General features: G+C 37.8%; 1 protein-coding gene across 1 annotated transcript in view; it reads left to right on the top strand.

Moving 5' to 3' along the window:
• SNX10 (sorting nexin 10) overlaps nucleotides 1–18,117 on the top strand; it is a 71,923-nt gene extending 53,806 nt beyond the window's left edge. Inside the window, 6 exon segments of the mRNA XM_052638398.1 lie at nucleotides 1,278–1,378; nucleotides 5,367–5,453; nucleotides 8,833–8,933; nucleotides 9,496–9,594; nucleotides 17,366–17,575; nucleotides 18,029–18,117. Of these exon segments, the coding sequence (XP_052494358.1) occupies nucleotides 1,278–1,378; nucleotides 5,367–5,453; nucleotides 8,833–8,933; nucleotides 9,496–9,594; nucleotides 17,366–17,575; nucleotides 18,029–18,110 (680 nt within the window). The 3' untranslated portion in view covers nucleotides 18,111–18,117.
• The last annotated feature ends 532 nt before the right edge of the window (nucleotides 18,118–18,649 follow it).

The following is an 18,649-nucleotide window of genomic DNA, read 5'->3' as shown; positions in this document are numbered from 1 at the left end:
TTGCTTAAGAACCACCAGATAGAATGTGTGTAAGGCCCAGGCTTTGGAGCAAGGCAGACCAGAGTTTGAAAGCTAGCTGAGCCTAATGGCCATTTGACTTTGAGCCAGTTGTTCAAGCTTTAGAAGCCAATTTTTTTTAAAGTCTGTAAAATGGGGTAATAATATTACTGACCTCTTAGGATTGTTGTAAAGATTAAAGGAAAACATGTGTAAAACACCACAGTGCATGACCCATATGCATGCTTTGTTCAGTATGATGATTTTTACTGTTGATTTCATCTCATATAAGGACTAAGGGAAAAAAGACAAGGTAGATGGATACATGGATAAACGTTGAATGTGGAATGGGGCTGGGGGAGGGAAGGGGGTACACTGAAACCAAGGCGTGATTATTATAAGACAACATAGGAATTAGATTTTCAAACAGTGCAGCAATCTTTCTTCAGAAGCCTGTTTCACATGGAGAACAGTAGGGATCGGTTAGCTTAAATTTTTAATTCTACTCTGCCTGACTTCTTCCTTCATACTAGAAATAATCATTAGGCCCAAGAAGTCATTAAAGTGTTTAATAAGGTTATTAAATTGACTGACTGCTGCTGCAGAAGCAATTTTCATAGGAAATCCATATGATTCTAGGTATGGAACTTGGAGCTGTCCTTTGTGGCTGACAGGCTGTCAACATTCCCTTGAAGGATGGTGGGCAGGATCATGAGGGATGCGTCTAATTAAGGGATTATAGGTGAACATTGGCTTCCTGGGTGTGCTGTTCATAGCTGGAAGTATCGTGAAACTTCACTAATTCCTACTAATTGTGGTGTGGGGGAGGGGAGGCCCATCTGAATTATGGAATATTTTAAAATAAATGTACTTTTATTACTTTCAAGTACGTATTTTAACTCCAACTAGGCAAACAAATTGTCATCTGGTAGAAGTCTTAGGGGACTCCGGTTATTGGAGCTCTCAGGATGATTTTCAATTATTTCTATGTAAATAGGTGCTTCTGGAGTTCTTTAGGGTGCTCGAAAAACAGTTGATTCTCATAGATCTTAAACATTGCTCTTGTAGCCATGTGCTGTTAATTGGCACGCCCTTAGAGGAAGGGGTTTGTTAAATTAAGATAAACTTTAGACCAGCTGCTAAATAACTTATCATTAATTCATGGAGTCCAAGAGCCCAAGTGGATGAGGTTTTTATTTCAGTTGAAGTTTGATCTCATCTTTATTTTTCCCCCTGAAGACAATTCATTTATTCCTACAGGCATTCATTTATTCATTAAGTGATATTAATGGACTGCTTTGGATGTGCCAGGCACTTAAGTTATACTGCAAAGCCTAAGCTACCCTAAAGGAGCTTAGCATCTAGTGAAGGAGGCCTGCAGGTAAGTACAGTGCAACAAGGCACGGTGAAAAGAGAGGATGCCCAAGGTCTGCCCGGAGGCGATAGGGGCTTGGAGAAGGGTCAAATTAATCAGACTGGAGGAATCTGAGGATTTCCAGAGGAATTCCAGAAGGATTTCTAGAGACTGAGTTACGTTTTGAAAACAGATTTGAGTTAGCAAAAAATAAAAGAACCAGATGATGACAATAAAGGAAAAAGCAGAAAGCGAGATGAGGACTGCAGTGCAGGCAGAGAGAACAGCGTGTTCAGAGGCGTGCAGGTGTGAAATGACCTATCATGTATGGTGACCCAAGCTTCGTCTTTGGAGATAAGTAGCGTGAAAATCATGAAAGGCTGTATTGTGCTAGCTACAGAGTTTGAACTTGATCTTGAAGGTCATGGGACAGGTTTGTAGGATTTTCAGCAGGAAAATGACATCATCAGATGTGTGCTTTGGAACTGTTCTTGTTTTCGTATGGGGGATGAATTGGATACAGGCCCAGAGATCAATTAGTAGCACTTGCATTAACATTGGGCATGCTATCCGTCCTTGGGTCAGAGCACTCACAGAGGGAATAGAGTGGTGTGTGTATCAAAGGAGTGTGAAACTGCAGGGCTTGGTCAGTGTGTCAAAGACAGAAGTCTGGGGACTCTGGATTTTTGGCTTGGGTTGCTGGGGATGAGATGAGGAGGAGGATGTGGGAAGGGTGTGGACTCTGTACACTAATGGGATTTTCAAGTGAACCTTCTAGGCAGGAGGCTGGATATGTGGGGAGATGCCTGGACCGAGATGGAGAGAGAATCATCAGTTCGTGCTGTGTGCTTGAAACCATATGTTTGGATGAGGTCACCCTGGAATGGTAACAGGATGTGAAGAACAGCAGCTTGGGATGGCTCTCAGGGCCACAGAGATGTGGAAGGGAATGAGAAGGAAGGAAGCTTACCATTTAGCACTTCAACCAAGTTAAAGATTTTCAGGACTGAGAAAGTATTTGGAGACTTAGCACCATAGTTAATTTTGAGTGTGCATTTAAAGTGCATTGCTGTGTTCTTCGGAGATTTTTTTCCCCCAGCTTAGTTTTAGAATCTGTTTTCAACATATCCTTCCCTACATAAAAATTAGATGTAATGAGTATTAATAAAGGTAGAATCTGAGAATTCTAACCCAGTAAGATGAGGAAACTAGGTTCCTTACTTTAATTTGTCATTATGATATTCATTCCTTCTACAAATATTATGAGGGGCCTGCTCCGAGCAAGTCCTGTGAAATCTTTAGGTCTCTCTGCCTTTTACTGAAAAATTACAGTATTAAAGTATTTGCTACTAGGTTCTTAAATTAATAAATTTGTACTTAAAAAAGATAATTGTGTTAGCGTTTCTGAATTGCTTATTACCAAGGTCTATGGGAAGACCTTCATGCTTTGGGTTTATAAGCACTTTCCTTTCTATATAATATTTGACTTCATGTAGCACAATAAAATTTTCCTGCTGCTTTCACAGGTATTTTATAATTTGATCCTCTTAATGAACAGCTGAGATAGGTTGGATAGCCATCATTCCTATTTTCCTGATGTAGCAACAGAGGCTCAGTGAATAAGCACATAATTTAGGAAGTGAACAAGAATTTACCCCTGGTCTTGTGACCATAATTTCAGTGTTCTTTCCATGAAAAGGGACATATTACTCAAAGTTTAGATGTTAGTAGTTGGGCAATAGCAGACAAACAGGGGGGAAAAGTTCTGATTTTTTTGAGAAATATTTGTCATTACTACCATCTTCGATTAATAATATGTTGAGTGGTCAAGGAGTCTGTGATGCTGTAGTAACTGTGGATTCTATAATTTTAGTTCAGAAACCCTTCTTTAAATGACAGGTTTGTATAAAATTGACAAATGCATTTGTTTGTCTTTTCGTTTTTGTTAAACCTGGGGAAAGGCTCACTATTTCAGTAACGGGTGTGTGTCTTCTGCTGTTAATGTGGAACACTGAACTGTTGGAAATATTTAATTTTCCCTGTGGGATTTTCAAGAACTTCTGCTTCTCCAGTGGAAAAGTGGAGCTGCCAGCACCCTGTGAGGGAGTGTGGCTTACATGTGACTGGTTGACTAGGGGACTTCTCCCTTAGTCCCGCTGAATGGGGGCAGGATAACCTTGGTAGCCCTTGTCACCATTCTGTCTTGCCCTGAGTGTGTGGGGACACTTTAGAGGGTTAGATGTGGTCTACCCTGGACTCTGGTCTTCTCTCCTATTCTTAACCTATTTGTCCCTCTGTTTATTGATTCACTGATGATTGATTCATTCCTTCTAAGAACTATGGGTGCGTGAAAAGCACTGCGGGAAAATGAGTTACGTACACACTCTGGTAGGAGATGGAGGTGAAATGTGTCCTGAGGGCAGGGTGCCTGGGTTCTGTTTCATTTCTGCCCCTGGGCAGAATCTGCTTTACACTGAACCAGCCACACTTTATGTAAGAGGGGCTCTTATCAACAATTGTTTTTATAATCCTTCTTATAATTAAGAATGTGTTTAAGAAATAATGGCCAAAATGTTTAGAACATTGCCTTGTTTTTATTGTCTGTCTTCTAAATGACTTTAAAAATACATAATGAAAAGATTTCAAAATAAGTCTTTTTGGAGCATTAAGTCATCACCTCTGTATGCGTATTGAGAACAAGCAGTTGGGTAGAAATCGCCAATGCAAGAACAAAGTATTATTTTAGAAGCTGAGACTTACAGGTAGCAAAAGTGATTTAAGGGAATGTGGACTGTCTTTCTCCCTTTCTGTTAATTTTCTGTCTTGCAGACTCTCATTTTATTATCTGCATAACAGAATGGAGGTTCTTTGTCCAGAAAACTCCATAATATTTCTTCTGCTGCTGCTCTGGAGGATTGACAGCCTGCTTCTCAGATGTGCTAAAGCAAAGCAGTAGAAATGCCTACAATTTCAGTCCTGAAGTCTTTTTTTTTTCTTCAAAACAAAAGGTTAAAAATATTTAAAATGAAATTCAGTTAGCAAATTTATAATCACCAAATGAATAAATACTTTCAAAGATTATCATGCCAAACATAACAATTTTTTGTTGTACATGTTTTCATATTTTAAAATTAAGCTGACGTAGTGAAGAGCACTTTTTCAAAAAGTATTTTAAATTTTACCCTGTGTTTCCTGTTCTCATTATCTTTAAAAAGGAATAAAATGATCTACTCTGTATTTTTTTAACTTCTCTAACTTTTACCTATAACATGAGGTTGTTATGAAGAAGTAGTTTACCACATGGGAAAGTATATTTTAAGAATAGAAACATATGTTAAAAGTACCCATCTTTCTGTTCATATTACTGAGTTAGTATTGCTTATTCTCAGGCATGGGGTGCACAAAAGTGATTTTCAGCCCTCCTTGCTTGCTTTTCACACGACCTTTGTCACTCTTTCTTGTTAGTGTTCTAGCAAGTAACTTATCTGGAGAAGGACATGGCAACCTGCTCCAGTGTTCTTGCCTGGAGAATCCCAGGGACGGGGGAGCCTGGTGGGCTGCCGTCTCTGGGGTCGCACAGAGTCGGACACGACTGAAGCGACTTAGCAGTAGCAGCAGCAAGTAACTTATCAGGCAGGGCCTGTAGTTTTAATGCAGAGAAATGAAGAAAGTATGAAATGACCTTTTTTAAAACTTGATAAAAATGTGAACCTATTTTTCATGATTAAAAATTGAAAATCAGTTTCAGAATACTCTGTTCTTATTGTCTTCATATAACCTGTAAAACCAAATCGCGCCCAGCTCGGTTTTGCGTTATTGTAAAAATTCCATTTGTGGCAATAGTGTTTTTTGGACTTCCTGTGGTGCTTGATTCATTAACTTCTTGTTTTTTTAAAGGATTACAACCACATAAGTTAAAGAGCCTTTCAGTTTTGTTCTAGTACAGTCATTTCTCTCAGCCCTTCTGAGCCCTACTTGCAATTTGGAAACATATTTCTTTGTGATGCCCTTACAGGAATTTGTAAGTGTCTGGGTTCGAGATCCTAGGATTCAGAAGGAGGACTTCTGGCACTCTTATATCGACTATGAGATATGTATTCATGTAAGTATGCCATCAATAGTACATAGAAATCATAGTAATTTTTAGGTAGCATACATTTGATGGGTACTACGATATAAGTGAAATTTATAAAAATGTTTCTAATTCAAAGAACTGAATTTGAATGATTGCAACTAATGCTTTTCTCTTAAATGAAGTAATATGATGGTTCCTAAAGTTGAAAAATGGACTTATTTGAATTCCTTGTTGTACCTTTGTTAATATTAATATTTTAATGTTTATTGCCTTCATGTTGAAGATGTGAAACATCTAAAATTCACAAAGAGTTTTTATAGCTCATTAATGGTATTTCTTTATGATCTGTTATGGCATATTTCTGCAGACTATATTACCTGATAAATCATAAGTTCTGAGAGGATGTACAGTTCTCTGGAAAAGAGATGTGCAGTGTTTTATATGTAGAACAGAAAAGTGGGAAATGAATATGTGCAATTATTTTTGCCTTGGTCTCAATTCTGAGTAATTAAGAGAAGTAATTAACTAGAAATGACTTATTTTATTAGGAAATAATACTGTATCATAATCTTTTGAGGAGTATTGTGTGTTGTGTGGCCTCCTATAATTATCTTGAATAAAGGTCTTTTTCTGTAAAGGGCCAGGTAGTAAAAATCTTTGGCTTTGTGGGCTGTACAGACTCTCAGAATAACTGAAAGCAGCCATAAACCATACATAAATGAATGAGTGTAATTGTGTTCCAGTAAAAGTTTATTTGTGAAGACAAGTGGTGTCTGGATTTGGCCCACAGGTGTGTATAGCTTATTAGCCCTTGACCATGAAGATAGTCACTTCTTCTGTCTGATTTAGTTCAGACTTCTCTTGAGAGCATAGAAATGGGCTCAGATTTTATCAGTAACTGTGTAGTATTATACAAGTGAGATAAAATTTAGCCACTTTTTACTCTTCCCATTGTTAGTAGCTAAATTGTTATATTGGTCACCTCAATGCCACTAAACTTCTCTTTTTTCTCCTTTCTTCCCTTTTTCTTTCAAACTTCCTCAACTTAGAAAATAAGTAAAAACTCAGAATGCTTTTTTTTTTATGATGGTGTTGAAGGGCATTATCAGGGTATGCCTTGTATTTTGATTTTGCTTTGGTTTTACCCATAAGGTCACTCTAGATATGCATTCTGTGTGGAAAATTATAACACGAGTATATAAGACTGAGCATTTGAAAATGAAATTCTTTAGTTGGCTTCTGACTTCCTCTAAAAAATTTGTGGGTCAAATTTTGACATATTTATTGACACACTTTATAGTAAGTATGAAATTGAATTATCCTCAGGGAGTTAATGAAAGTATAGATCCTTTTCTACATAAATAACTTGATGTGAGTTCACAAATGTCCATTAAAAGCCAGAAATAATGGGTTCCACAAGTACTATTTGGTAGTGCTCCGGCATTTTTCTGTGGTGGTAGTGATTGGCATTTCTCTGAGATTCTAATAAATTGACAATAAATACATGTTCTAGAAGTCAGCAACTAAATTTAGAGGAACTTAATAAATTAGTTTTCTCAGTGTAACCTGATCCTGAAGAGGCTTCCACCTGTTGTATGATTAGGAATGGGTGGGGAGCCTGGATAGTTCTAGTTAGCCTTGCTTAGACACTGCACCCATAGACCCATAGAGCTTTGCAGGTAGAGGAGCTGGTGTTTAAACCATTTAAATTAGCCTCAAGGGAAATAATACCAGACAACTCTGAAGTCGTAGCATTTACCTGGAATTTTAAACTAACAGATGGTCGAGGTGAGTAGCCCTTCATGCATTCTCTCCTGAGCTTGTCCTGCAAATGAAGGACTTATAGATACACCTTTGTCTGGTGTGGGCACCACATGGATCTCCAGTTATTCCATCCACAGTGGTTCTGAGCAGAGAAATGAAGGGAGCTGACCTGGACTCCGTCTGTGCCCAAGGCTCAGGAGGCCTCTGCAGTGGCCTGGTCCTCTCTGGGGAGAGAGCACTGAGAGGATGCCCACCCAGGCCTCGCTGGGGCACAAACTCTGATGTAAACGGCCTGCCGACTGAGTCCCCAAGGGTCACATCAGAGGGAGGGCCTGGTGTGCTTTGAAATCCACACACACAATGTTATTATTGTGCTACAAACTCCATCTAGCGCGTTTTGCTGCCAAATTGTCCACAATGAGATTTAGGCCAGGAACTACTTTGTGGACAAATTTCTTAACTTCTCTGCATCCTGAGATTCTTTGAATTTTATAAAGTTCAGGAATACCAGGAACTGTGCTGTACATCTCATGGGGACGGTTAGGAACTAATGCCTACTATCACTGACACTTCCCAGAGGAAACAGCCTTTGGTGCATATTAAGCAGGTAGATAACAGTTTTTGAAATAATATCAATCTCTGGGGCAAAAAAATTTGTCATTTGGTAGTATAAAGATTATTAAATAGAATGTTGAAATTAATAGGCAGAATAGAGATCTTCTTACAAAACAAATAGACATAAGCCAGTCTCTTATTTTACACAAAGGAGAAACAGCCTTGGGTAAAACCCACAGGAGAAGCATCGAGGTTTTGCTTCAGGTAGGGACTCTGAGGGTGGCTTTTCCTAAATCTGCCTTAAAGTAACAGAAAGTACCAGTTACATCTAGTAACTAATGATAATATTGAGATAACATTTACCATTGCATATTGTCAGTCCTGACAATGACCCTGGGAAACAGGGATGTGCTAGCTCATCCCTATTTTCCCATCTGAGGAACTGGAGTTCAAGTCACTTTCCTTATAGCAGAGCCAGGACTGGACTTTGGCTCCACACACATACTTGTCCTGTGCACCACACGCCTCTTTCACTTGATCACACTCTCTTGCACACCTAGTAGAGAAGGGGAATGCTGATCTCTTATTTAAAGGTGACTTCAGGATCCCTGGTGATTTGTGTGGTCTGTGGTGATGGCCGTATCAAGGATGTGGCCTTCTGCAATGTCATGTTGAGGACCATGAGAAGGTGTTGCTAATCCCCAAAGACTTCTCCATGGGTGGATGGATGGGGTTAAATGCAGTGGATAACCCTGAGCTTTTACTGATCATTTATGCTTCAGGATTTTGCCTAATGTTTATGATTTGCCTCTGAAAGGAGTGCTATAGATGAGCAGGAAGCTACGTCAGGACTCAGGGAAAGGCAGGTTCATGCCTTGCCCCAGGACATCACTGCTCATTAATGTCACCCCAGCTGTCTTCATGGATGCTATGTTGGTGGGTTATATGCAAGATTTGAGTCTGGCATAAATGCAAATCTATTTTTGATTTTTAAAATCCTACTTTAAATGAATGTTGGGACATATAGAGTGTTAAAGATACAAGAAAAGCACTTTTTTGGCTTATGTTTTTTGTTTTCTTTAAACAGACCAATAGCATGTGTTTTACAATGAAAACATCCTGTGTGAGAAGAAGGTATAGAGAATTTGTGTGGCTGAGGCAGAGACTCCAAAGTAATGCATTACTGGTGTAAGTGATTTAAAGAGTATATTGAAAAAGACTTTATTATTATATTCAATACTTAAAAATTGGACACACCACTATATATAAAATAAGTAACAATGAATAGCACAGGGAACTATATTCAATATCTTGTAACAATTTATGGATAACAACCTGAAAAACAATGGAAAACACCTGAAACTAACATAAGATTGTAAACAATATACATCAATTAAAAAATTGACATGTATTGATATATAGGAAGGATTTTGTAGGCTTTCTTCTCAATTGCAATATATAGCTTTATTTTTTTGGCTGTTGCCTCTGAATTCAAAATTTACCACTTGAATTATACTAATTTATATGAGTATTGATCATGAAAGTCCTCAAAAATGTTTAAAAATATTTTTTCTTTAAGTTAACTGATTTTTTCATATCCTTATTGTATAATATAACTATAAAATGTGTATAATTATATAATAGTTGTGTGATAATTATCATGCATGATTTGCTTTCATTTTGAGGGATTTCTGTAACTAAATCACCTTGATTTGATGATTAAAAAAAATTTTTTTTTCTTTCTCATAAGACAACTGCCAGAACTTCCGTCTAAAAACCTATTTTTCAACATGAACAATCGCCAGCATGTAGATCAGCGCCGTCAGGGTTTAGAAGATTTCCTCAGAAAGTAAGTGTGCAGAAACTCTGGTGGCCAGATGGGACATGCGAGCACAGCATTCTGTAAGAATTGAGGGTCCTGTGATCAAGCCGGAGAGAATGTTCCTGTTTGTAAAATGTTGATAATCTGCTTTGGAGGGATGCTCAATAATTTATTTCCTATGTTGTTAGTCATTCAGTCGTGTCTGACTCTCTGCAATTCCGTGAACTTTAGGCCACCAGTCTTCTCTGTCCAAGGGATTCTCCAGGCAAGAATACTGAAGTGGATTGCCATTCCCTTCTCTAGGGTATCTTCTCAACCTACGGATTGAACCTGGGCAGATTGTAGGCAGAGTCTGAACCACCAGGGAAGCTAGTTTAATCCCTGCCTCCATCCTTACATGTCTTTCTTTTCCCTGTGTCTCAGATTTCCTTTCTTTTCTCTCAAAAGAACATCAATCATTGGATTTAGAGCCCACCCTAAATCCAGGATCATCTTGTCTTGAGATCCTTAATTTAATTACACCTGCTAAAACCTTATTTCCAAATAAGGTCATGATCATAGGTTACTGGGATTTAAGAAGAACATCTCTCTCAAGGAGACACAATTCAGTCCTCTACAGTAACTTTCAGGTATTGGGCAATAGAAGCCAATACTAATCCTCCTCAGAACTATAAATCCATTTGTGCTGTGCTGTGCTCAGTCATTTCCTATATTAGAGCACCACCTTGTGGCATACCTCACACAGTGCATATTCAGGACCAAACCTTCCAGAAAGAAAACAATGAACTAATTGAATCAGATAATAAATATATACTCCCTTAAGCTATAAAGCGGAGCCAAATTGCTTGGGAGTTTAGCTGACAAGAGTAAAATTTGCCAGGAAATAAATGTGCCTTATTAAAAGGCACTTCTTAGAAACTCTCTTTATTTACAACGTTTAGGATCGACATACCAACATCAGCTCTACAGTGGGCTGCTAACACTGTTCTGAGATCCTCTGAGTGAATAACTTGTTGCTACTCTTTGGAGGGAATGTTTATAAGAGAGTATTTATTGGTGTTTAAATAGTCTTAGTGGGTTATTAGGGCTTCCCAAGTGGTGCTAGTGATAAAGAACCTGCCTTCCAATGCAGGAGATGTAAGAGACATGGGTTTAATTCCTGTGTCAGTAAGATCTGCTGAAGAAGGGAATGGCTACCCACTCCAGTATTCTTGCCTGGAGAAGCCCATGGACAGAAAAGCCTGGCGGGTACAGTCCATGGCATTGCAAAGAGTTGGACACAACTGATTGTCTTAGCACACATGTACACAGTGGGTTATTAGCTCTGGAACACTTGGTAATGGTTGGTACGGCAGTGAAAGTGACTTGAATTCATACTGCTATAATTCCTCTTTTTTTAATTTCTACTCTGTAATCCTGGAATATTCATCCCATGGGACAACACACTAATCTGCACACAGACTCTGAGGCAGACTGCCTGGGTTCAAATCCTGCTTCTGCTACCTATTAGCTGGGAATTTAGGCAAGCCTTTTACCTCCTCTGTGCTTGTGTTTGCCCACCTGTAAAGTGGGGTGATAATAGTATCTACTTCATAAGGCTGTCAAGAGGATTAAATCAGTTAATGAATGTAAAGCTCTCACAACAGACTGAAATATAATGTGTGATATCCAAGCGCCAGCTACTATTTTAATGCACTTAGACATGAAATAGCTTTGAGCTAATTTTTCTATCTTCCTATTTATAGATAAGGGAATAAGCTGAGTCCTATGACTACTAGTTACTGGCAGGGCCCAGTCTCCTGAACTCTTTTTCTACTAGCTTCAGGATCTGAGGCCATCTTGAATTTTCTACTTGGCACCTTCGAGCTAGCCTGAAATAACATACTGCCCTCTGGCTTGCTCTCTCTATGGCTCACTCATCAAAGGCTTGGGTATTAAGTATCCACATGAATATTAATATTTATTTCTATTAGATTGGTATCATGCTTTTCCTTTGAAGGGGTCATGGAGACATACAGAAACAGCCAAGGTTATAAATTGAGGAAGGGCTGGAAAAGAAAAAGGGAGGGTAGAAACAGAGGAATAAAAATGACAAGAGAACAGAAGAATCTAACCAAGCCAAGTCCTCAGAAATCCTAACAGTGATGTTCTGTGGCGTTTCATAGGCATGACAGAACAAAGACCTGCTCAAGTTTTTCCTGCCCTTTCCCTTTGGGGATAGCTCCAATTTTAATTGTCTATATGAGACCCAGGTGGCTGATGGCCTCTCCCTAAAGAGCTGATCGCCACAGACAAGTTTGCAGAGTGGCCTGTCACTCCAGATGCTACTGGGGAAAACTGCAGACCAGCCATCGCCAGTGAGTCCTGGACAGGGCTAGTCATATCCTGCAGTCTCCGTAAGCATCTGGGGAGCTGCCTGTTTTCTGTAGAGAAGTATCCTTATTTGACATCAAAGGACACCATGTGTCTCTTTGGTTATGTTGCTTGTTAAGCTCAAGGCATGTGTTTTTTTGACTAGGAATTACTTCATTGTTTTGAACATGACCTTTCCTTGCACAATTGGGCAACCAAATTCATGCTGGTGTGAGAGTCAGTAGGCTGTTGAGGGGTTGTGCTTAGTTACTCTAGGTTATTCTTGCACACTGTATGGTTTGGCAGTTTGCTGGTTGAATTTCATGCAGAGGTCATAATGGAAAGTGTCCTGGGTCAGGAGCTCGAGGGATTGGGTTCCAGCTCTCCTGTGAATCTTGGCTCCTGGTTGTTTTCTGGCTCTGTAACCTCAGAAAAGTCAATCATTCCTGTGAGCCTTGGTTTGCTGGAAAGTGCGATAATGTAATACACGCATCACCGACCTCCTGGATAGTTGTGTCATTCAAAGGAGGGTTGGGAAAGGACTCAGTGAGCCAATGTATGAAGTGACTGCTTTTGACCAGGCTGGGTACTGAGGATATAGGACTGCACAAGACGGACACATATCCGTGTCCTCTTGAAGCTTCCATTCTAGCGGGGAGGCAACTGCATACTTATCAGGGATGTCTTGATTCATCAAAGTTGAATCTTGATGTCATCCAGAAGTCAAATCATGGAGCAGACACCATTGTGAGTTATTTGTCCCATTATGGTCTGTGAACATTAGTCTCCAAGAGATGAATTTCACATGAAAAATGAAAGCTGGTTCTTCTATGTAGTCTGCTCCTGAAGGAAACAAGGAGTCTAATACCACACCATTGGATTCAGTCCTCACTTAAATGCTCTGAATGCTGTGGCCCCTGCTATCCTCCCCACCGTCTTTTCTGTGCCCCTCAAATCTGATACATAGTCCTGTTCTTTGTCCCGTGTGTGTAGAAATAGCAACCTTGCATGTCTTTGCCTCTAGTGGACCCCTCTGTCCCCCCAGCCTAAGCCCACTTTGGGAACCTGGATGCCACGTGCAACTCAGCCATCTGTGTCCTGGCCCCACCTTGGTGTCCTCTGAGGCCCTGTTGGTTACCCGTTAAGTGAGGCTACTATTGGTAGCCTGTTCCTTGTTTGTAAGGCACTTTTGGAATTTAAGAAGAAAACACCCCTATATTAAAGTACGGAATATGCCTGTGTATTGTAGATTTTTAGCGTGTATTTTTAATTATTGTTGGCTGCACCACACAGCATGTAGGATCCCAGTTCCCTGACCAGGGACTGAACCTGAACTCCCTGCAGTGGAAGCACAGAGTCCCAACCACTGGACCACCAGGAATTCCCTTTTTAGCATGTATTTTTAAGACGTGGTTTTTAAACTGGTGATGATGAAGGGGAATGAAATTAGGGGGCTCCCCAATAAATGCCCCAAATAAAACATGCTGCTTTTTGAATTCTTAAAAAACTTGGTTTTTATATAAATTTTGAAGTTATAAACCAAGAGTGTTATATATGTTCAACCTCTTTGAAACCAAAATACTGCTGTTTCTGTGCATAGGTGTGTATCTATAATATAAATATGTATTTTTTCCATTTTAAGGTCATTTGTGAAGTAATACATATTTGATAGCAAAGTACATAGCCAGGCAGTCTTCACAGAGAAATTAGAAAGTTGTTCCTTTGCTGAGGTACCAAATAAGAGGAATTTATACCATTTTATTGAAGACTGGCTATGTTTAGCTTTTTACATGTTTTATCTCAATACCTATGACAATATTAGGGGTCAAGTTTCATCTCAGTTTTATAGATAAGGAAATTATAAGAAAGGTGGAGGCACTATATTAATCCCAGGAACTGGCAGCTTTATAATTAGAACTCTTAAATGCCAGCTAAAGTTGGTATGATTGTGAAATTTTTCAAATATATTCATTTTTCCTCAGTCTTGGGTATAATCTCCCTTTGGGATTTCCTCCCTGGCTAGTTTTAAATTGTAAGTCACTTTTACTAATAGTTATGAACAAAGAAGTTATAGACTAAATTATAGCTCTGTTGGTAAAGTCTCCAGCTACGAAACTGGCATTCCTACTATTTTTTTGCACTTTGCTATCACAAGTGGGTGCCAGCTTTTCTTCTTTACTGAATTCATCCCATTAATATAACTACACGTACCTTACAAGGTAGACTTTCATATTACAGTTCTGTATGTCTTAAAAATTTAATGAATTTATATAAAAGATTTTTTATGAAAAGGTATCATGGAAACACTACAGCTAGTTTTATACACACACAGACACACACACACACATAGACACACACACAATTTTTATAAGTCTATGTTCAATAGAGGGCACCACAGCACAGATCATGAATGTCTTCAATGAAGATTTGTAGGTTTTGTTTTTTTCTCATGGTAAGAGGTAAACAGGCTGAATTAATTTTTTTGTCTACATCAAACTGCTAACCTTCCACCCGCTATACAGATGTGTATATATATCATTATATTGGGTTCTGTAGACTCAGGGCATCCTTAGTTAGGGTTACATGATTTGCATAGCTATATATATTCTCAGCTGAAGCAATATAGAATACACCTAATAAACTCGTGTTGAGGAAAACCAGATTTTCAAATGTGTTTAATTCGAGCAAAAACAGGTTTGGCTTTGTTTAAAGTTATTATGGAGAAAGGAATAACTTTTGACTCATGTTATAAATACCTTGTGCTTAAAATTCCTTTAAAATTCTCGAGGCTATTTTTTGTTCCTTTTATGAGGGCTTGAAAATTATATACATTTATTTTTATGGAGACTTATAAAGGTGACATTTTACTGACTGTTTTACAAAGTACTCCTTAAGTTTGAAGTTGATGTCGTTTGAAGTTGATTTTCTGCTATTAAATTTGTGGAAAATGTGGTATAAATATGACTAGAGTAAAAATAGGATTTAATATTATGATGGCAGTCACAATACTCTGATATATAGTAAATCAGATATTACTTAAAATGAACTAATTATGCTTACTGAACCAGATGGGAAAACACTGAAAATTTTGTATTTTTAATTTTGGAATGAAACACTTGACTGAAAATAAAAATCATAAATACAATTAAAAATTATTTTTGCTTATTTAAAACTTATCCATGGAGTACAATGGCATAAATTTAGCTAACCAGACAGAGGAAATTCACAAAACCTAAACTGGGCAGATGTTTTTGCACTCAAGACTGTGTACGGGTCTTCAGATGTTCCCAGCCACATCCTTCTCCCCTTTCAGAATTTTGAACTAGGTGTGCCAAGCTCCTTCTGGCTGTTCACTTATGTGTCCTCCAGATGGCAGTATGAAGCAGAAAGACAAGACGGAAATAATGAGTCTAATGTACAGTAAAATTGGAAATTGAATTATAGTTCAAGAAAAAAGACAGTAGCCTCGAGGTTCTGATCAACCTGGACTCTGATCACTTTTGTTTGCTGTACCCATGTGTTAGGTTACTAGCAAGTTAATAACAGTGTGTGACCAGTTCAAGGCTCAATAGAATTGCTTTAGACATGAAATAAAGCTAAAATGAATTTGTGTCCAATATCATTGGCATTAGTGCTCATTACTTTTGTAGTGTAATGCCTCGAAGGATCCAAAATCAATTTTAAAGATTACCCATTATTTTATAAAGAAAATAAAACACATTTCCAACAGAAACAAAGCAGTAAGTATAATCCCATGAACAGTTACTTGTAACATCGTGGGCAGGAAACCACTGACAAAAGGACACAGGAAACACTCAGTTCAAACTTCACAGCAAATGCAAGTTAATATTAATGGGTCGTTGCTGTATAAATCTTCTCTTGATTTGAAGCATTTAAAACAAGAGTGGTAAACATTTATAAATGTAGAAAATAAATCTCAAAGAGTAGTAAAAAGGATTTACTACTTTACTCCTTGTACTTGGTAAATTAATCTTTATCATGTGATATGGTCATTTACTGAGGGAATTCAGGGCAGAGGACATGGAAGAGTAGAAATATTTAGCTATTTTGCTTGAGGCTTTGCCTTTTAAAAACGCACAAAGGTTTTACTTTTCATTTTAGTAGGTCAGTAAAGAAAGTTTTCTCAAAAACCATTTGTAAACCTATCTGAAGCAAAGAGGACAGCCAGATTCTGGTTTTGATACTGTGTATTTTTAGATGCTTGCCTTCTTTAAGAAATAACTGTCTTCTTTGAAAGAGAAGGAAATATTCCAGTGACCTTGGTTTTTAAGTAAATTGATATGAATGATCAAAAGAGATTTACTTTTCTAATTAACTTGTTTACTTTTCTAATTAACTTGTTTTCTGCATCTAAACATGCAGAATATAAGGTAAGTTTTGTTGGTCTGAAAGACGCTATTTCTCATAGATCTCCATATGAAAAATCCTGTGTTGAACAGAATTATACTTGCGTTTCAGTGTTCCAGGTTTGTCCCCAGCATCCGGTCTTAGTGTTTTGTGTTATATCATTATTGAACTATTAACAGAGACTAAATTATCATATGTCAAAATCGTTGCTAAAAAGAGAAAACCAGTTTTTATTTAAACATAAGGGTGTTCTTTGATATGCATGTCAGAAAAGACACATTAACTGATAAAATGAATTTGAGCATGTATATCTTTGGCTACAGGGCACTTTTTCATTCTCCATGATGTACTAGCTGAAATCTGTACTCCCTTTGTAAACTTTGATCTTGGAATGTGGGAAGGCTTGTATGTACTTGTTATAGACTTATCATATTTTAATTACATATATGGTAAAACTGGCTGGGAGCAATTTTATTGAGTGACTCATTTAAAAATATGCTGAAGATTTTGGAGAAATTTCAGGTCAACCTTAACTATTCAAAAAATGCTCCCTCTCAATTGAGCCCTTGTGAACCTATATATAAGCAATTTGTAAAGTTTGAAAATGTAAGACATGCTGAGAAATGTATTGACTTTTTGATACAGTTTTTAATAGTTGTTGAAAGTTTTGATGTTTCATGACAGCCTAGCCAATAAAGATCACAGAACTGACATGCTGGTAGGCAGTAAATTTTTTAAAGGCAGAATAAATTTCTCTGACTATCTAAGCAAAATATTTCCATAATTAATCCACATGGTCATAACAGATGGTTAAATTGAAGAAATGTCCTTGAAGTTATTCTTTTAACAGATGTTCTTAACTATTAGCTTCATGTTTTTACTCACCTAAATTTCCAAATAATCGAATAAAAGTTAACATATGCTTTCATCCTTTTAATAGGGAGAGTCTGTAATTGATGCCAAGTTTGCCAGAGTAGAGAAATCACGTCAGTGGCACATTTCTAATGTTTTTCTCTCTCCCATCCTCTAACTGTCCCTCCCTGTGCACTGATCATGTCTTCTTTTTTCTTTTACATAGGGTTCTACAGAATGCACTTCTGCTTTCAGATAGCAGCCTTCACCTCTTCCTGCAAAGTCATCTGAATTCAGAAGACATCGAGGCATGTGTTTCTGGGCAGACTAAGTACTCTGTAGAAGAAGCAATTCACAAGTTTGCCTTGATGAACAGACGTTTCCCTGAAGAAGAGGAAGGAAAAAAAGAAAACGATATAGATTATGATTCAGAAAGGTATTTCCTTGCATTTTGATTTAACGTATACATATTTATATAACACATCGTACACATATGCGTGTGTATAGACATATATACACTCCACTTTTTGTTGATGTAATACTAAGATAATGAAAAAATTAATTGACTGAGATTTTATTGAGCTGTGACAGCTCATCATAGTAGTCTTCACACACACCTCCACACTGAATTAATGAATGCAGTAGAAATTCAATTATCTGCATTCTGATTATGTGACTTTCATTTAGTCAGACTTGAATTATTCGCGTTTAAATTATCTAGCTAAAAAAATATCCAACTGCACTCCAAATGGCTAATTAAAAGTCCAAATTTCCTGTCTCTCTTTGTGACTGGAGATAATTAAAGTTCTCCTCTGTTACTCAGGCTTTGAGTGTGTTGTGAAAACCAATTTCCTCTTTTTATTATTTTCCCCCCTCTCTTCTTTTCCAGTTCATCCTCTGGGTTTGGACATAGTAGTGATGACAGCAGTTCGCACGGATGTAAAATGAGCACAGCTCCACAGGAATCCTGAAAAATAATTCTAATGTTACCATTTTAGGAATAGCAAATTGTGTCCAGTCATAGAGAATAAAGCTTGCGAATAATATATTCTTACCTAAAGCTCACTGTCATATTAAGTATTTAAATTTGTAAAGATGTTGTGTTGTTTATTAGTGGTATTTTTATGTTGTCTTATTTTGGCTAAGCTTCTGTGAAAAGCTAAAAGCCTGTGAATGCAGCACTCTCCTTGATCAGCGCACGCTATTGGTAAAATGAGATCCTGCCCTCAGATGAAATGATTTATATGTTTAAACAAAATCTAGTTGGCTTTATTGCATTTTAAAAGATAGGTAAATAGGTAGCATTTCAAATCCAGATGGAGCATTTCTTCTTGTATTACTGGGGCAGTGTTAGCATAAACACAGCAGGTATGTGTATGACTGACGGCACAGACCAGAATGCCTCTCAGACAGGCAGCTGGAATTTTGTGGGTCCCTCCTCTGCACTGGAAAAACACTGAGCTTTGGAATGGTTGATTGAAATATTTTAAGAGTGTTTAACCTTTCCATT

This window comes from Budorcas taxicolor, chromosome 4 (genome assembly GCF_023091745.1).
Source record: "Budorcas taxicolor isolate Tak-1 chromosome 4, Takin1.1, whole genome shotgun sequence".
NCBI classification, from domain to species: domain Eukaryota; kingdom Metazoa; phylum Chordata; class Mammalia; order Artiodactyla; family Bovidae; genus Budorcas; species Budorcas taxicolor.
This window is presented reverse-complemented; position numbering and strand designations above follow the sequence as displayed.